Raw genomic sequence first — 13,170 nt, forward strand, 5'->3', positions numbered from 1 at the left:
TGGCCCCGCGCTCTTCCTCCTGCCCCTCCCTGACCCTCCAGGATGGGTCTCCTCTCTTGGAACAGCCCGTTATCTCCCACCTCCTGATTTCAGTAGCTTCCCTGTGGCTTTCTCAGGCCAGTGGAACGTCCGTGACTGCTCCAAGTGCAGTAAGCTTGCTAGTCACGTGTAAATTGGGCAAAGATGATTTTTCACAGATGGAGAAACCCAGGCCCAGGGAGATCCGATAGCTGCTTCTCGTCAGGACCTCCCAGTCTTCCCTCTCTCGGCGCATCCTGTATACCCCTCTCAGGAAGAAGGCGAGTTACCTGCCCCTGGACCTCCCTCTTCCCTCCACCCTGATCCAGGCCACCAGTGTAGTATCAAAGAATAAAATTTGCCCAAGTCTTAGGGAAACAAGACTCATGTTTTATTTCCACAGAGAAACTCTAAAGTAGGACGCGCCTCCTGAATTTCTGTCACGGTGATTTCAGGTCACAAAATGGAGCAGGTGAAGCAATGGCTGGCGTATCCACTGAGGCCGATGGTCAAGGAGACACCACCGTGGGTGGGAGGAAACAAGGGACAGACAGACAGGTCCCCAACCTAGAAAAAGCAGGTGTTAGCACCCAGACCAAGAGCTGGGGGAGGGGCACAGTCAGGTCCCTTGATGACTGATGGTTTTCAGGGCTTCGGTCGCGGTTGGAAGTGATTTTCTAGAAGACAAGAAAGGAGAAAATGGTAGAACGCGGCCACTCCTAGAGCTGCTGAAACCAGGCATCCTCTCACCCAGCTTCTGCGCCCACAGTTCCCTCGTGTCCCGCCTATGTCACCTGAGGTCCCCTCACTTTCACTCCCTAAAGCAAATATTACCTCTTCCCCACCGGCGACTCACGTCTTCCTGCCTCTGAACCTTTAAACCCGAAAGGCTCACCTCACTCTAGTCCCCCCGACCCCGTCCCCCGGACAATGCCTATGCTGTTCCCGGTCCTGAACCCAGCCTGCCTTGCTGTTCTCTGGCCCCACCTGGCCCTGCCTCGGTCAGGCCACCACCCAGCATTCAGAGGGTGTTCCGAGTGCTCTAGGTCATTTTCTCCTGAGTCTTTCCCCACACCCTACACTGGGGTCTCCTCCTCCTTAATACCTTTAGTGCGTCCACCCAGAGCAAAGGGAGTGCCAAGCCCCCAGCCCTCCCTCCCCGCGCCCACCCCCGGGCGACTGTGCCTCAGCTCCCGGCTGATGCAGCCTGGCACTGCTCACTCTGACACTCACCTACCAAAACTTCACCCACTGCAGCAGGTCAGGTCGCGCCCGGGAAGCCTGCAGGACAAAGAGAGTGTCTGAGTGGACAGAGCACCGTCCCCGGCACACCCTCTGGCCTCACACCCCTTCTCTCGCCAGCCGGATTTTCTGTGCCCCAGTACTTACCGAGGAAGAAATCGTGACTCCCCACTGTAAAGAGAAGACCAGAGGAGGTGAGGTGAGGACCTCAGTGTCCTGTCTGTACTCGACCATGTCCTTAGGGCTCAGGAAGGGCCCCTGGCGGGGACAGGCTCAGACCAGGATCACCCCAAAGGTCCTTTGGTCTGACTGTGGTCCTTCAGCCACAGCAGATTTCTCACCCTGAGTGCATTTTACCTAAGATCATATTGAATATGGTCCCTGAGCACACACTGACCAAGGGGGTGAAAAGAGGAAAGGTAGGTCTCCCTCTGCCTGCTAGGGGGATAGAAATTGGCCATGAGCGATGAGCGATGGGCAGAAGTGGATACCCACAGGTAGTGTTAACTACATCTTCACCTCCTTTCAGTCAGCAGCTAGTTTCTGATCTCTCAGTAGAAATCCTCTCCCCAAGGGCAGGGGCTTTATTATTCTGAGAGATGGAGGGAAATACTGCCTGTTTGTTTGTTTGTTTTTAACCAGCCTAATTAGTATTTAGCACATTCATTTACTGAATTTATCAGATTGTTTTCTTTGCACCCGAATAAAACAAAATCCTCAAATTTTTTTCCTGTTATTTCCTTTGTGAAAGGAAGCATTTATTTTCCCACCAACCAAGAGTTTCTGGGCTAGCCTCTTCTCCCCAAGAGGTCAGCAGTTAAAGAGGTGGAAAGCAGACAAAGGAAACCTGTCTGTCTGTTTTGCCGTGTGTCATGTGATTTTTTTTTTTTTTTTTTTTTTTTGGAGCCTTATATTCCTCATTGAGAGGATCTTGGGTCCCAGTTTTCTCCATGGCAGGTAATGTACCCACGGCTCCCCTAGAACCTTTTCTGAGTGAGTGGGTGTGAACCTTCTACCCTTCTCTTCCAAACTGCTCTCAGGGAGCTGAAGTCCCCCTGCACAGGGGTGAGGAGACATGACTATCAAAGTGAACAGGATTCGGCCTCAGCTAGCCTACCCAGAGGACCTTGGCAGTGAAAGCCTCACCCACCTCGCCCCCAGGCAGACCCCATGCAGTGGGAGTCAGGGCGGTTGCAAGCCTTCCCATAGTGGGGATCTTGGCTGAGTGCTGCCCCCCAGTGGCAGTAGGGTGTGTCTGCTGGTTATAATCGTCGTTCTGCGGAAGGAAGCAGGGGGCGGGAGAGAAGGGATGAAGGCATTTTGCTCCCACATCCCGGCCCTGGCTGGACCTTTCTCAAAGCCCCTGCCTCCTCCCCTCCTTGTGTCATGTGTTTTCTTCTACAGAATCTCCTTCAGCGAGAGCCCACGCCCTCACCTCGCTTCATGGTCCCAGCCCAGATGGCCCTGCCTCCCTCGTCCCTCCCCACCTCTCCCAGCTCCTCAAGTGTTCCTGGGGAGGTGAGGCGAGGAGACCAACGAAAGAAGTGAAGTCTGAATCAGGTGGTCGGGTGGCAGTTACCTTACCTTAGAAGTTACAGCTTCCACGTCTTGGCATCCTGTGCCAGTCTGAGAAAATTACAGAACGGGGCATGAGGAGAGAGAATTGCAGATTGGCCAGACCCGGGAGCAAGGCTGAGAGGAACCAGGGACCTTCCAGGGCATCCTGAGGGAGAGGCTCACCTGACCAGCACCGCCTACCCTCCTCTGGTCCGATGACGCACAGATGCGAAGGGAGAGGGCGCCGGGGTGAGGGTGGCTCCGTGGTGCTTCAGGCCTTGCCGGACTCTCAGGGCTCCAGCATCCCACCGCCCAGGCTCTGCCCTCCCTTTAGAGCCCCAGCATCCCACCCGGCCCACCCCACCCCTTCTCAGTGGTCTGTGATAAGTGCCGCCTACAGAGAAGTCCTGGAGGAAACTGATGGCCCAGATAGACACAGGACAGATTTCTATACTCAGCATTGGGCAGCCAGGGTAGAGAACAGGTTGGCAACACCTCCGCCACCCAGGCACCTGGAGCCGGAGCTAGAATAACAAATGAGCGGTACCCGCACAAGCTCCCGGGGCAGAGCTGGGCACCTCAGCCCCAGCCTGCCTTCTGCCTGCAGCAAACCCTGCTCCCCTCATAGACCTTTTAATCCCTGTTCCCAAATGCTGTTCTCTACAGGGTCCTTGGAAGGATGGTCTGTTATCCATAGAGGCGAAGTGAAGTACGTTAGGTTAGCTCTGAGTCAAAGGAGAGAAAGGAAGGGGAGAAATACAAGAAAGCAGATGGAGCCCCCTTACGAAGCACTGCAGACACACAGGCCACCTCCCCTGCCGATCGAGGCAAAGGGGAAAATCTCCTCAGTAGGAGGGAAGTTTAGTTCCTGCCATTGTCACTTCTCTACTAGAAACACACACACACACACACACACACACACACATACACTCTCTCTCTCTCTCTCTCTCTCTCTCTCTCTCTCTCTCTCTCTCAGGGTCAGAATGTTCTTCCCAAGTCTGGCTTAACTCTCTGCCTTATCCATACCTGAATTCTAACCCCACTATTAGGCCTTACACCGTGGGCACAAACTGATAGACCACAGGCCTCCAGACATTTTTTGCTTGGTCCACATGTTTAAATTAAATTAGTTGCAAACAGTTGAAAACCAGATTTCTAGCTTTTCTTGAAAAATCAGACGATGTGGCCCCATCTGTCCAGCCTCACGTGCCCACATGGACAAGTGAGTGGGCAGCCCTTGCCTCAGTGCCCAAGGGTCCCGATTCCCGAAGGCCACTGGCCATGCGGAATGGACGTGTGGCCTTTGACAGGACCCAAAGGCCCTGCCCATCTTTCCCAGAACCCAGATAATCAGACCCCCTGCACCCGCCTGCACTCGACCACGACCCTCCCCCCTCCCCCCATGCATACTGCCCTCCCGCCGCCCTTCAACTTTCCTCCCTAGTGACCCCTTTCCAGCCCTGAGAGTTGACCCCAGTCCCAGGTCCCTCCCTCTTCCCCACCACATGGTCCCCTCCACCTGCTCACCCTGCAGTACCCACGCAGCTGTGGCTTCCCCCAAGCCAGGCCACGCCCAGCAGGCGGAGACAGTGGCTGGCTTCGTGATCTTGTGCCTGTGGAGGCCCTAACCCTCGACCTCGGCTTTTATCCCAGGGAGAACCGCCCACCCTGCTCCTTCTTCAGTGACTCACAGCTTCCCTCTCCCATCCCACCTCCACTCGTGAGGCGTTGCACAAAGGGAGGAAAGTGGGAAGGGAGGGAGGCACCCCCCCCCCCTCAGCAGGGAGGGGGAGGAACCGGAACAGAATCTGCAAGCCACTGCCCAGGGCCCAGAACCCCGTGTCCTCAGAGCCGAGCTTCCCGACTCTGAAATGAGGGGGTCCGCTGCCCTTACCTCAATAATTGCTTTCCAGTTCAAGAAAGGAGTGTTGCGTTTGAAGTTCTGGAGGGAGAAGGAGACATGAGCGGGGCCACCAGGAAAGAGAATTCCAAGGGTGGAGGGGGGCGGCTGGCTGGGAAAGTATCAAGATCATGTTCAAGAACAGGCTTTGGCGGCTGGGTGTAGTTTGGAGTTAGATAAAGATAAGCCTACAGGAGACTGAGGGTGTTAGCATTTCTGATGACATTGGTGATAAGACTTGGGTGAGGTTACCTATCTCAAAGGTGAGAAGAGGGGGAATTCTGTGACAGGTAGGCTGGAGGGAGGGGTAGCTGCCTGGAGGGAGGGGTAGCTGCCTGGAGGGAGGGGTAGCTGCCTGGAGGGAGGGAGGGGAAAGGGAAGGATGACCAGGAGCCTCAGTTCTTCCAAGAAGGAGAGTTCTCCTACCTCCCAGAGTCTCCTGAAGTAGAGGAGGATGCGAGTGCTGGGCTTTGAGACTTGGCCCTGTGGATGAAAGTGGGGAACAGCTGAGCAGGGGGTCTGACCCTTGCTCACCTCAGCCCCTGCTCCTGTGACCACCATCCCTCAGCCTACAGGATTCACGGTGACTAAGGTCCAGGGGGAGCTGGGTGTCTTTAGGGACACCAGAAAACTGTTTCTGGAAACAAGGAGAGAGAAGCTAGGTCTCTGGAGCCACTAACCACCCCTCCGTCACATACACAGCACACGACACCATTCTTCTCCAGCTCCGTTTCCCCCCAGCCTCAGGCAGAACACAGCTGTAGCAAAACCTCAGGACCAGAACCTGCCCCTGACATTTCCACCTTTTCACCTGCCACGCCACCTCCAGCCCATCTCCCAAAGCTGTAGGGCTGAAGTCTCCCTTTCCTAACCCCTCCTGGAACAACAGTGGAGATGTAAGAAAGGAGCAGAGACCAGGAGTGTGGGACAGCTAATATTTATTTCAAGGACAAGGGTTGAGATTAGTGGGGAGATAGTGGTGTTTTAAGAATGGGGGGTGGGCTTCCCTGGTCAGGGGGACTTCCCTGGTGGCACAGTGGTTAAGAATCCGCCTGCCAATGCAGGGGACATGGGTTCGAGCCCTGGTCCGGGAAGATCTCACACGCCGTGGAGCAACTAAACCCGTGCGCCACAACTACTGAGCCTGTGCTCTAGAGCCCACGAGCCACAACTACTGAGCCCGCATGCCACAACTACTGAAGCCCGTGCACCTAAAGCCCGTGCTCTGCAACAACAGAAGCTACCGCAGTGAGAAGCCTGTGCACCGCAACGAAGAGTAGCCCCCGCTCTCCACAACTAGAGAAAGCCTGCGTGCAGCAACGAAGACTCAACGCAGCCAAAAATAAAAATAAAAAGTAAATTAAAATTTTTAAAAAAAGAGAATGGGTGGAGGCCCCCATCCATCTGGAGGTCATGGGGTGCAAAAACTCCTCTGGTCCTGGGCAAAGAAATAAGTTCTAAGGGGGAGCTCAAGGACTAGGAATTCAGGGACTAGTGGCCCAAGGCAAGGGTAGATTGGAACCCTGCTCCGGAAATCTGCAGGGACCTTTTGGCCCACGGCTGTCATCGGGGCAAATCCAGAGAGCCCAGCTTGGGCTTGAAACCCACCCCACCCCCATACTTGCCAGGAACGTGCGGTCCCCCGGCCTTACTCCTCACCCTGGCTGAAGTCCTCGGCTGCCTCGTCAACCCTCCCTCCGCCGTGAAGGAGCTGGGGGCTCTCCATCCTCCTTTCTGCCCGCCTCTGTCCTGCCCCTTTCCTAGGAGACCCGATCCTCGGGCGAGCCACCCCAAATGAATCCTGCCTGACTGCAAGCACGCCCCTTACTGCCCCCCTGGGTGTGCAGAAACGTTTGGCTGTCAGTCCTCTGGCCCTCTGGGAAGTATCTGTGTGTGCCCTGGGGCTCCCATCAGACCCTAAGTGCCCCATGCTCAGGGGCCTGCTCGCCCCGTGGTCCGTGGTAAGGAGTCTCACCCCTACCAGAGACAGTTCTCTACGAAACAGAACAAAACAGTCTAATTGGTTCATGTCGTTCATCCAAAACAGGACTCCGCTGTAGCTGGGAGCTTCTGCGTCTCCTGTCTTTCACTCCCCACCTTATTGCCAGAAAGTGACATTCCTAAGGGCTGTCCCTTTGCCTCCCCACCTGCCACCAACCCCCTCCCTCACAAGTTCTGGAGGGCAGGGGTCCTAGTCTGCCTTCTTTTACGTGAAGGGTCAGAAGCTACACTGCTCACAGGAGCCAGGCGGGGGGCTAGAAGAACTGTGCAGGGCAGTGGGAGTCTGACCACCGGAGAGCAAGTCTCCACGGCAGGAAGAAGCTGCCTCTCGGCTCTAGGCTCTCGTAGGCCGTAGAAAGAGGGGCCCGGTGCTGCCATATTGTGTTTTAAAAATGAATCAAACAATCAGTGGACCGCAGATTGCAGCTTCTGCCTTTGGTATTTGGATTGTTCATTTGTCCTTCACCCCTCCTCCCAGTCTACGCCCTCTGCTCTGGAGGTACATCTGCTATTCTGGTGTCCAATCAGCCTGGCCAGGGCTTCCCCTGCAAGAGGAAGGGGTGGGCGGGGAGGAAGGAGAAGCAGGTTCTGGGCCCCAAGCATCTCCTAAGATTACATATGCGCAGGGCCCAGACTGATGGCACCATCAGGCTCTCGGCGTGTTCGCCTCCTTTTCCCATCTCTCTTGGCATCAGTCCTCAGGTGGTCTTTTAGCTTCACCTGATGATTCGGTCCATCCCCTACCTCTGCCTCTGCTTCCTCTCTAGTTCCTGAGGATTAGGCCTACTGACTCTCCCCTTAACCTTCTGGTGTCGAAGGGGAAACTGAGGTTCAGACCACTTCAGGTCTGCATGTTGAGACAGGAAAGAGGCCCATTCCCTCCTCGTCCCCCACTCCCAGCTGTTTCCAAATTTTCCCTCTCTTTTCAGGTCTCTGCTGTCCTTCCTCCTTGTTTTCCTCTTTTCTTTTTAAAGCACTGGCTGGAATGCTCTCTTCGTGACCATCATCATTGCTCCCTGGCTCACCAAGCAAGGGTTTAGCTTTCTTCTCTATATCCTTCTCCCACAAAGATGAGAATGAACGGCCTTCCAGCTCTTACCTTGTTGATGGCGTCCCAGTTATTGAAACCCAGCATGAATTTTAAATTCTGCAGAGAAAAAAAAGGAGAATGACCAAATTGGGTCATAATGTAATTGGCTCAGGGCCCCAGGACACGAGAGGTCAAGGGCCACTGCTGACAGTCATTATAGAAAGAAGACTTCAGCCTGTGGGACCAAGGGACAAAGGTTTGATTTTCCAAAGGAGAGTGAACAGAGCACTCTTGTCAAACTCACCATCCAGAAATCGTCAAAGTTGAAGAGCCCAGGAGACGTCTGAGAGTTCTAAGGGACCGATGAGAAATGGGATGACAGTAAGAACCCACGCTGTGAGCACGAGGCAGGGGCAGGACATGTGGGTGTCGGGGGGAGGCAGGCGTTGCTTGACACCATGGTCCCGGCCCGAGGAGGAGTGATGTCCTCACTCACCAAGGTGTTGGTTCTATTGACAGCTTCCCCTCCACCGCTAGACCCTTGCCCCTGGGTGGGGAAAAGGGAACTGATGGTCAACGCTTTACATCCTGTCGTGCATGCCACCTATCATCCCGCTCCTGGCCCCACTCTTCTCCGCTTCTGGTCAAGCCACCTTCTCCTCTTCTCAAGACAGTACCTAAGAGCCCCACCTCCAGAAAGCCTTCCTGGACTGACTCGCTACTTGCTCAGCAGAATAACCCCACCCAGTCCCTTGAATCATATCCATATTCTTGCTCCCCCCCATGCCCTGCTCCCCCAAACACTGCTAGTAGCCAATATGCAGTCCCACTGTGCGCGGGGCACTGCGCCTCCACCCGCCACTCTCCCACGTGGAGATGCCTCCACTTTACAGACGGAGAAACTGAAACGTAGAGCTGTCCAACAGCTTTTCTCAGCATCTGTCTCCGTGTCAGACTCCAGTGTTGGGACTCTGAACCACCTTGATGTGATTACGATGCAGAAAGCTCTGCAGCAACTGAGGCGGGTGAACAAGTTAGGCTTTGCTCTCCCCATTTTACCCAAGAGGGAGCCTGGGCTCAGAGAGGTCAATCGACTTGCCTGGAGACACACAGATGACAGGTAACACAGCTGGCGTTTGAACCCCCACCTTCTGAACCAAAGTTCACTGCCTTTCCACTTGTCAACCCTGCCTTCTTAAATATGGTTTAAAAAAATATCCCCTTGACTATTCTGTCATTTTTGTCTGTTTTTCTACCTCACTATATATTGAAGACTTCGGTATGTATAAAACTAGAAATAGAATTACAAACTGGGAGAGGGTTTCTTGAAACCTGTCTACCCATGAAAGGTTGGTATCCCTGATATGCAAGGAGCTCTTCCAGGGAGCTCTTCCACCACCGCCCCCCCCCACCCCGCGCCTGCCTCCTCCTCCCCGTTGGGCGTGCTCCTCGCCCTGTGGGCCCCACTCACCCCTGGGGCATGGGCTGGCAACCTCACCAGGAGGCCTGTTAGAAACCAGAATCTCAGCCCCACCCCAGCCCTGCTGAATCAGAATCTGCATTTTCACAAGACCTCTAGGTGATTCCTGCGAGCCTTAGCCAACACTTCCTCTGTCAGCGCAGCAGTTGTTGACCGAGAGGCAGATTTCCAGAATAACTAGGAGGGAAATGTACGCTCTCAAAACACTGTTTCCAAACTCCTTCAAAGAAGTCACCGAATACTGCTTGCCGGCCGGATATAGGGCATTTGAAACAATCATGTTTCTAAAAGGATCGGTTTTCATACGATTTTTCACAGCCCCAACTGGGAGGTATATCATGTAAGGATCTGCAATTAATTATTACTTCGGAGCTGGTTAGTCTTTTTAGGAGCATGTGTTTGGTTTCTTCCCTCTAGATTGTAAATTCCCCAGAGAGGGGGTTGGGACCATTGCTAGCCTTAGAAGCGGGGCGGAGCGGAGTTGCACTGAGGAGGGCGCACAGCTGCCGTAATGAACTGCAGTCACTGCAAGTTCGGCTCTCACCTGACCCCCAGATTCCCCGGACACGTGGACTTCACTGCGTGGATTGTCGCACGGTGGGAGAGAGAAAGAGAAGACTCTCAGTTCCCAAGAAGACACCTAGTCCAGCCCCCAGATTGCAGCATTTTAACCCCGAGGCTGGCCGCGGGTCCGCCGACCCGGCGGCAGTCAGCCCATTCCCTGCCCATCCCTCAGCGCCTCTTCTTTTCCTTCCCACGGTTGGGGCAGATCTGCACAGGCACGCGCTCGCCGGACGCTCACCTCGGGTTTGTTCCCACCACTTCCAGCCCTGCTACCCGAGGAGAAGCTGGTATTGTATCCCAGCAAGGGAAAGCGAGAGTCCACGTGGGGTCTCCAAAGGGCTTGCAAGGGCCCAAATCGTTCCCCAAACAGGAAGTCATCCCATAATAGGCATTATGATATTTTAACGCCCTCCCCAAGCTCCACACTGTGCCATCTTCAGCCGGTCAGTCACGGAGGGAAGTAATTCGGGGCACAGAGAAGGGTAGGTGTGGCCACGTGTATTTGGAAATGTGGGGTAACTGGGGGATTCTGAGCTGTTGCCTTCCATCCTCCACTTCATGCCAGGGGTGGAAAAGCCACTGGAGCCCAACTTCATAAGAGCCGTGACCCTGGCACCCTGGGGCTCCTTCGGCCCTCCTCCTGCCTCTCCTCACCCCTCACCCTCTCCTGGAAGCTAGAAAGGGGAAGGGACCCCTAGAATCCTTACCTGGGAGTAGCCGCCTTGATCAAAATTTCTAGAGTTTTCTAAGGGTCGGTTGTAGGTGCAGGGGGAAAAGCAGGTAGTACAGGGAGCAGTAAATTAACACTTGGCTTGTTCTTGCCTGAGACCCTCCTCTTGCCTGAGACCTCTCCCAGACCCCCAAGGAAGCCAGCTGTGCCCCCTCTCTGCAGGCCCCCTGATGGGAGTTCCATCCCAATCCGGCTGCCAGGTAGTGGTCCCCTCCTGGCCCTCTCACCCCTCACGTAGGGACACTGCATTTGTTAGCGTCTCCACCTCAGCTCTGTAAATGTCCTTAAGTTTCCACGTGCGGTCCTGCCCCCATCCTCCTGGGAGCTTCCCAAACAAGTGTCATGTTTCCCTGTGCCCACCTCTCTTGCTCCATCCACTACCCCAGCTCTAGTCCGATTTGCCAAGTAGACATGCCTGCAGAACTAGAGGTTAGACAGGAGACAGAGCACCCCCGGCATCACGGAGTGGATGACGAGGGGCTAGAGTGAGCACAGAAGGCAGGGCACCTCTTCTGGAAGTTAGAGGGCACATGTAAGCAACACTTCCTGGTGAGGCTGGGAAGGTGGGGAAGAGAAGCCGAGGGAGCCCAGGATGACAACCCCAGTGACGCCACCTACCCTGGGGCTGGCAGCTTTCAGGAAGACCTCGGAGTGGGTTTCCTCAGCAGGGACCACCAGGGGCCCCACCTCTGCCTTCAACAAAGGCGAACTTACCCAGTGGAGCCCAGAACTGCCACCGCTGCTGCCACCACTGCTGCTGTTGCTGCTGCCACCACCGCTGCTGCTTCCCTGGGGGTCAGGAAGAGACCAGAGTGAGGTCTAAAGATGAGGACACCAAGATTGCTTTCCTCCCTCCCCGGCCTCCCTTGCTCAGGAATATTTCCCGCCCAGTCTGAGGGGAGCAGAATTTCTGCAGAATGCCTCAGGTTGTCCTGTCTTCTTACCCCAGAGTTGCTCGAGCTTCCACCTGAGCCAGATGGCGGGCGGTTGGTGCATTGCAGAGGGAAGGGGACGGGTGAGGTTTGAGACTTCAGTCAAAGCCATCCCCACAGGCCAGGCTCTCCTGCTTCCTTGGCTTGGCTTTCTTTCCCAACGCGTCTCTCCTCCATGCCCATCTCACTCTTCCAAGCCTCCTACCCACGCCCATCTCTCCCCTGTCTGATCTGCCTCTTCCCTCAACCCCTCCCCTGCCCGTCTTTCTCTCCTCTTCGTCTCTCCCACTTTCTATCACACGCATCCAGACACCTCTTCTTCTCCAGACTCTTCCTCTTACCTCTGCATTTGGCTTGTCGCTGCCTCTCCCTGAGCCATAAGGAGTTTGGGCCACAGCTGCCTGCAGGGAGGGTGAGACTGAGCATGGGATGGGGAAGGACACGGGGGAGGCACCAAAAGTGTGGGCTTGAAGGGAGGGAGGTGGCAGGCATCAGGGCCAGGGTGATTACTTTACCTGAGTGTTGGTCCCCACGTTGAATGCCCCTCCATGGCCTCCGTGGCCCCGGGAGCCTCCCTGAGAGTTGGTCCCAAAGCTGCCACCTGAGCCTCCAGAATACACGTGGTCCCAGGGAATCCCTGGACCTCCAGGATTGCCTGGAGAGCCAGAGGTGCCATGGCCTCCAGATGGAGGCTGGCCATGTGCTCCCTGCAAGAACAACACGGCTGCACTGAGTATGTGTGGCCGCCTCGCTCTGGGATGGGGTAGGACAGGCAGAGCAACTCAGATAGAGGAGCCACAGGGAGAAGCAGGTGGAGAGAGACCCCAGGGTGGTGGGGGAGGGATGCATAACATGGAAGGAAACCGGCCCAGACAGCCACCAATAAGGGAGCCATTTCTCCTATTAACTGCTTCCCAGGACTCTCAGTCCAGCTGCCCACAGCCTCCCATTTCCACACCCGGCTTCCAGCCACTCACCAAAGCGCCGTTGCCACCAGGCATCCCCTGCCGGGAGCTGTGGGCAGCATCCACTCCACGCTGAATGACGTTCTCAGCCTGTCTGTCAGCCTCACTCCCAGTGTTTCCAAGAACATGGGCCGCATCTTCAACCCCATGGGCGAGATCGTCCCCCACCCCGGGGCCCATGGCCTCCTTGACTCCAGAACCCGCTGCCCCTCCATCCCCTCCGCCAGTGGCCTCCCCGACTCCGTGCTTGATGGCCTCTCCCACTTCTTGTCCAATGGCCTCTCCCACCCCGTGTCCAGTGGCCTCCATGACCCCTGCTCCAGCGCTCTCCCCTCCACTCAGCAGTGGGCCAGCCTCCCCACTGCCCAGGCACAGGACCAGCAGGAGGCAGGCCAGAGACCCCTGTAGCTTCATCTCTGCCTCGTTCCTTCTCTCCTGAGTGTCTTCTTCCCACCCAAGTTTACTCGCTTGCCCCTTCCCTTTCCCTGCGTCTGCGTGCCCTCCTCCCTTCTCTCCTTCCTTCTGACTTCTCGTTCTCCCTTCCTCTAGGTCTGCAGCCTTCTCTCTCCTTTCCCAGGTGTCCCTGTCTTCCCAGAGCCCTCCTCCCCGCCGCTACTCCTTATACTGTAGCTTGGAAGAAAGCGGCAGGGCTGGGCAGCCCAGAGTCCCTCCTCCCAGTGACTCAGGCCCAGCCACCCATAGGGTAATGAGCTGTAATTGTGAGTCTGAGAGCCTGTGTCGAAACAGAGAG

General features: G+C 55.7%; 1 protein-coding gene across 22 annotated transcripts; it reads right to left on the reverse strand.

Moving 5' to 3' along the window:
* Window positions 1-387: 387 nt before the first annotated feature.
* Window positions 388-13,031, reverse strand: DMKN (dermokine). Of its 22 annotated transcripts, none has more exons than XR_014237590.1 (16): window positions 12,432-13,027; window positions 11,970-12,161; window positions 11,784-11,855; window positions 11,237-11,311; window positions 10,500-10,537; window positions 9,773-9,806; window positions 8,245-8,295; window positions 8,053-8,100; window positions 7,818-7,865; window positions 5,144-5,200; window positions 4,712-4,759; window positions 3,001-3,542; window positions 2,845-2,886; window positions 1,408-1,431; window positions 1,252-1,299; window positions 388-695 (listed from the first exon to the last, which is right to left on the reverse strand). XR_014237590.1 is itself a non-coding variant. In XM_082367775.1 (16 exons), coding segments are annotated over exons 1-16 (1,302 nt in total). In that variant the 5' UTR covers window positions 12,834-13,028; the 3' UTR covers window positions 388-694. The 22 variants fall into 22 exon arrangements, 21 of the variants coding, with proteins under 21 accessions (XP_082223901.1, XP_082223905.1, XP_082223890.1 ...); XM_082367775.1 differs by lacking the exon at window positions 3,001-3,542 and adding an exon at window positions 2,411-2,536 and having other exon boundaries at window positions 1,256-1,299; window positions 12,432-13,028; XM_082367779.1 differs by lacking the exons at window positions 3,001-3,542; window positions 10,500-10,537 and adding exons at window positions 2,411-2,536; window positions 11,467-11,489 and having other exon boundaries at window positions 11,796-11,855.
* Between the last annotated feature and the right edge of the window lie 139 nt (window positions 13,032-13,170).

Source organism: Balaenoptera borealis (assembly GCF_965194805.1).
Source record: "Balaenoptera borealis genome assembly, chromosome: 19".
Classification (NCBI taxonomy): Eukaryota; Metazoa; Chordata; class Mammalia; order Artiodactyla; family Balaenopteridae; genus Balaenoptera; species Balaenoptera borealis.

Bases quoted from the DNA above. Each gene is read 5' to 3' on its own strand.
- DMKN (XM_082367764.1), bottom strand. From the start codon at position 12,833: ATGAAGCTACAGGGGTCTCTGGCCTGCCTCCTGCTGGTCCTGTGCCTG. The intron at 10,538-11,236 runs GTAAGTTCGCCT...ACCGACCCTTAG, and splicing joins GCAGTTCTGGGCTCCACTGG to AAAACTCTAGAAATTTTGAT. The intron at 2,537-2,844 runs GTAAGGTAACTG...TTCCTTCCGCAG, and splicing joins TGGAAGCTGTAACTTCTAAG to AACGACGATTATAACCAGCA.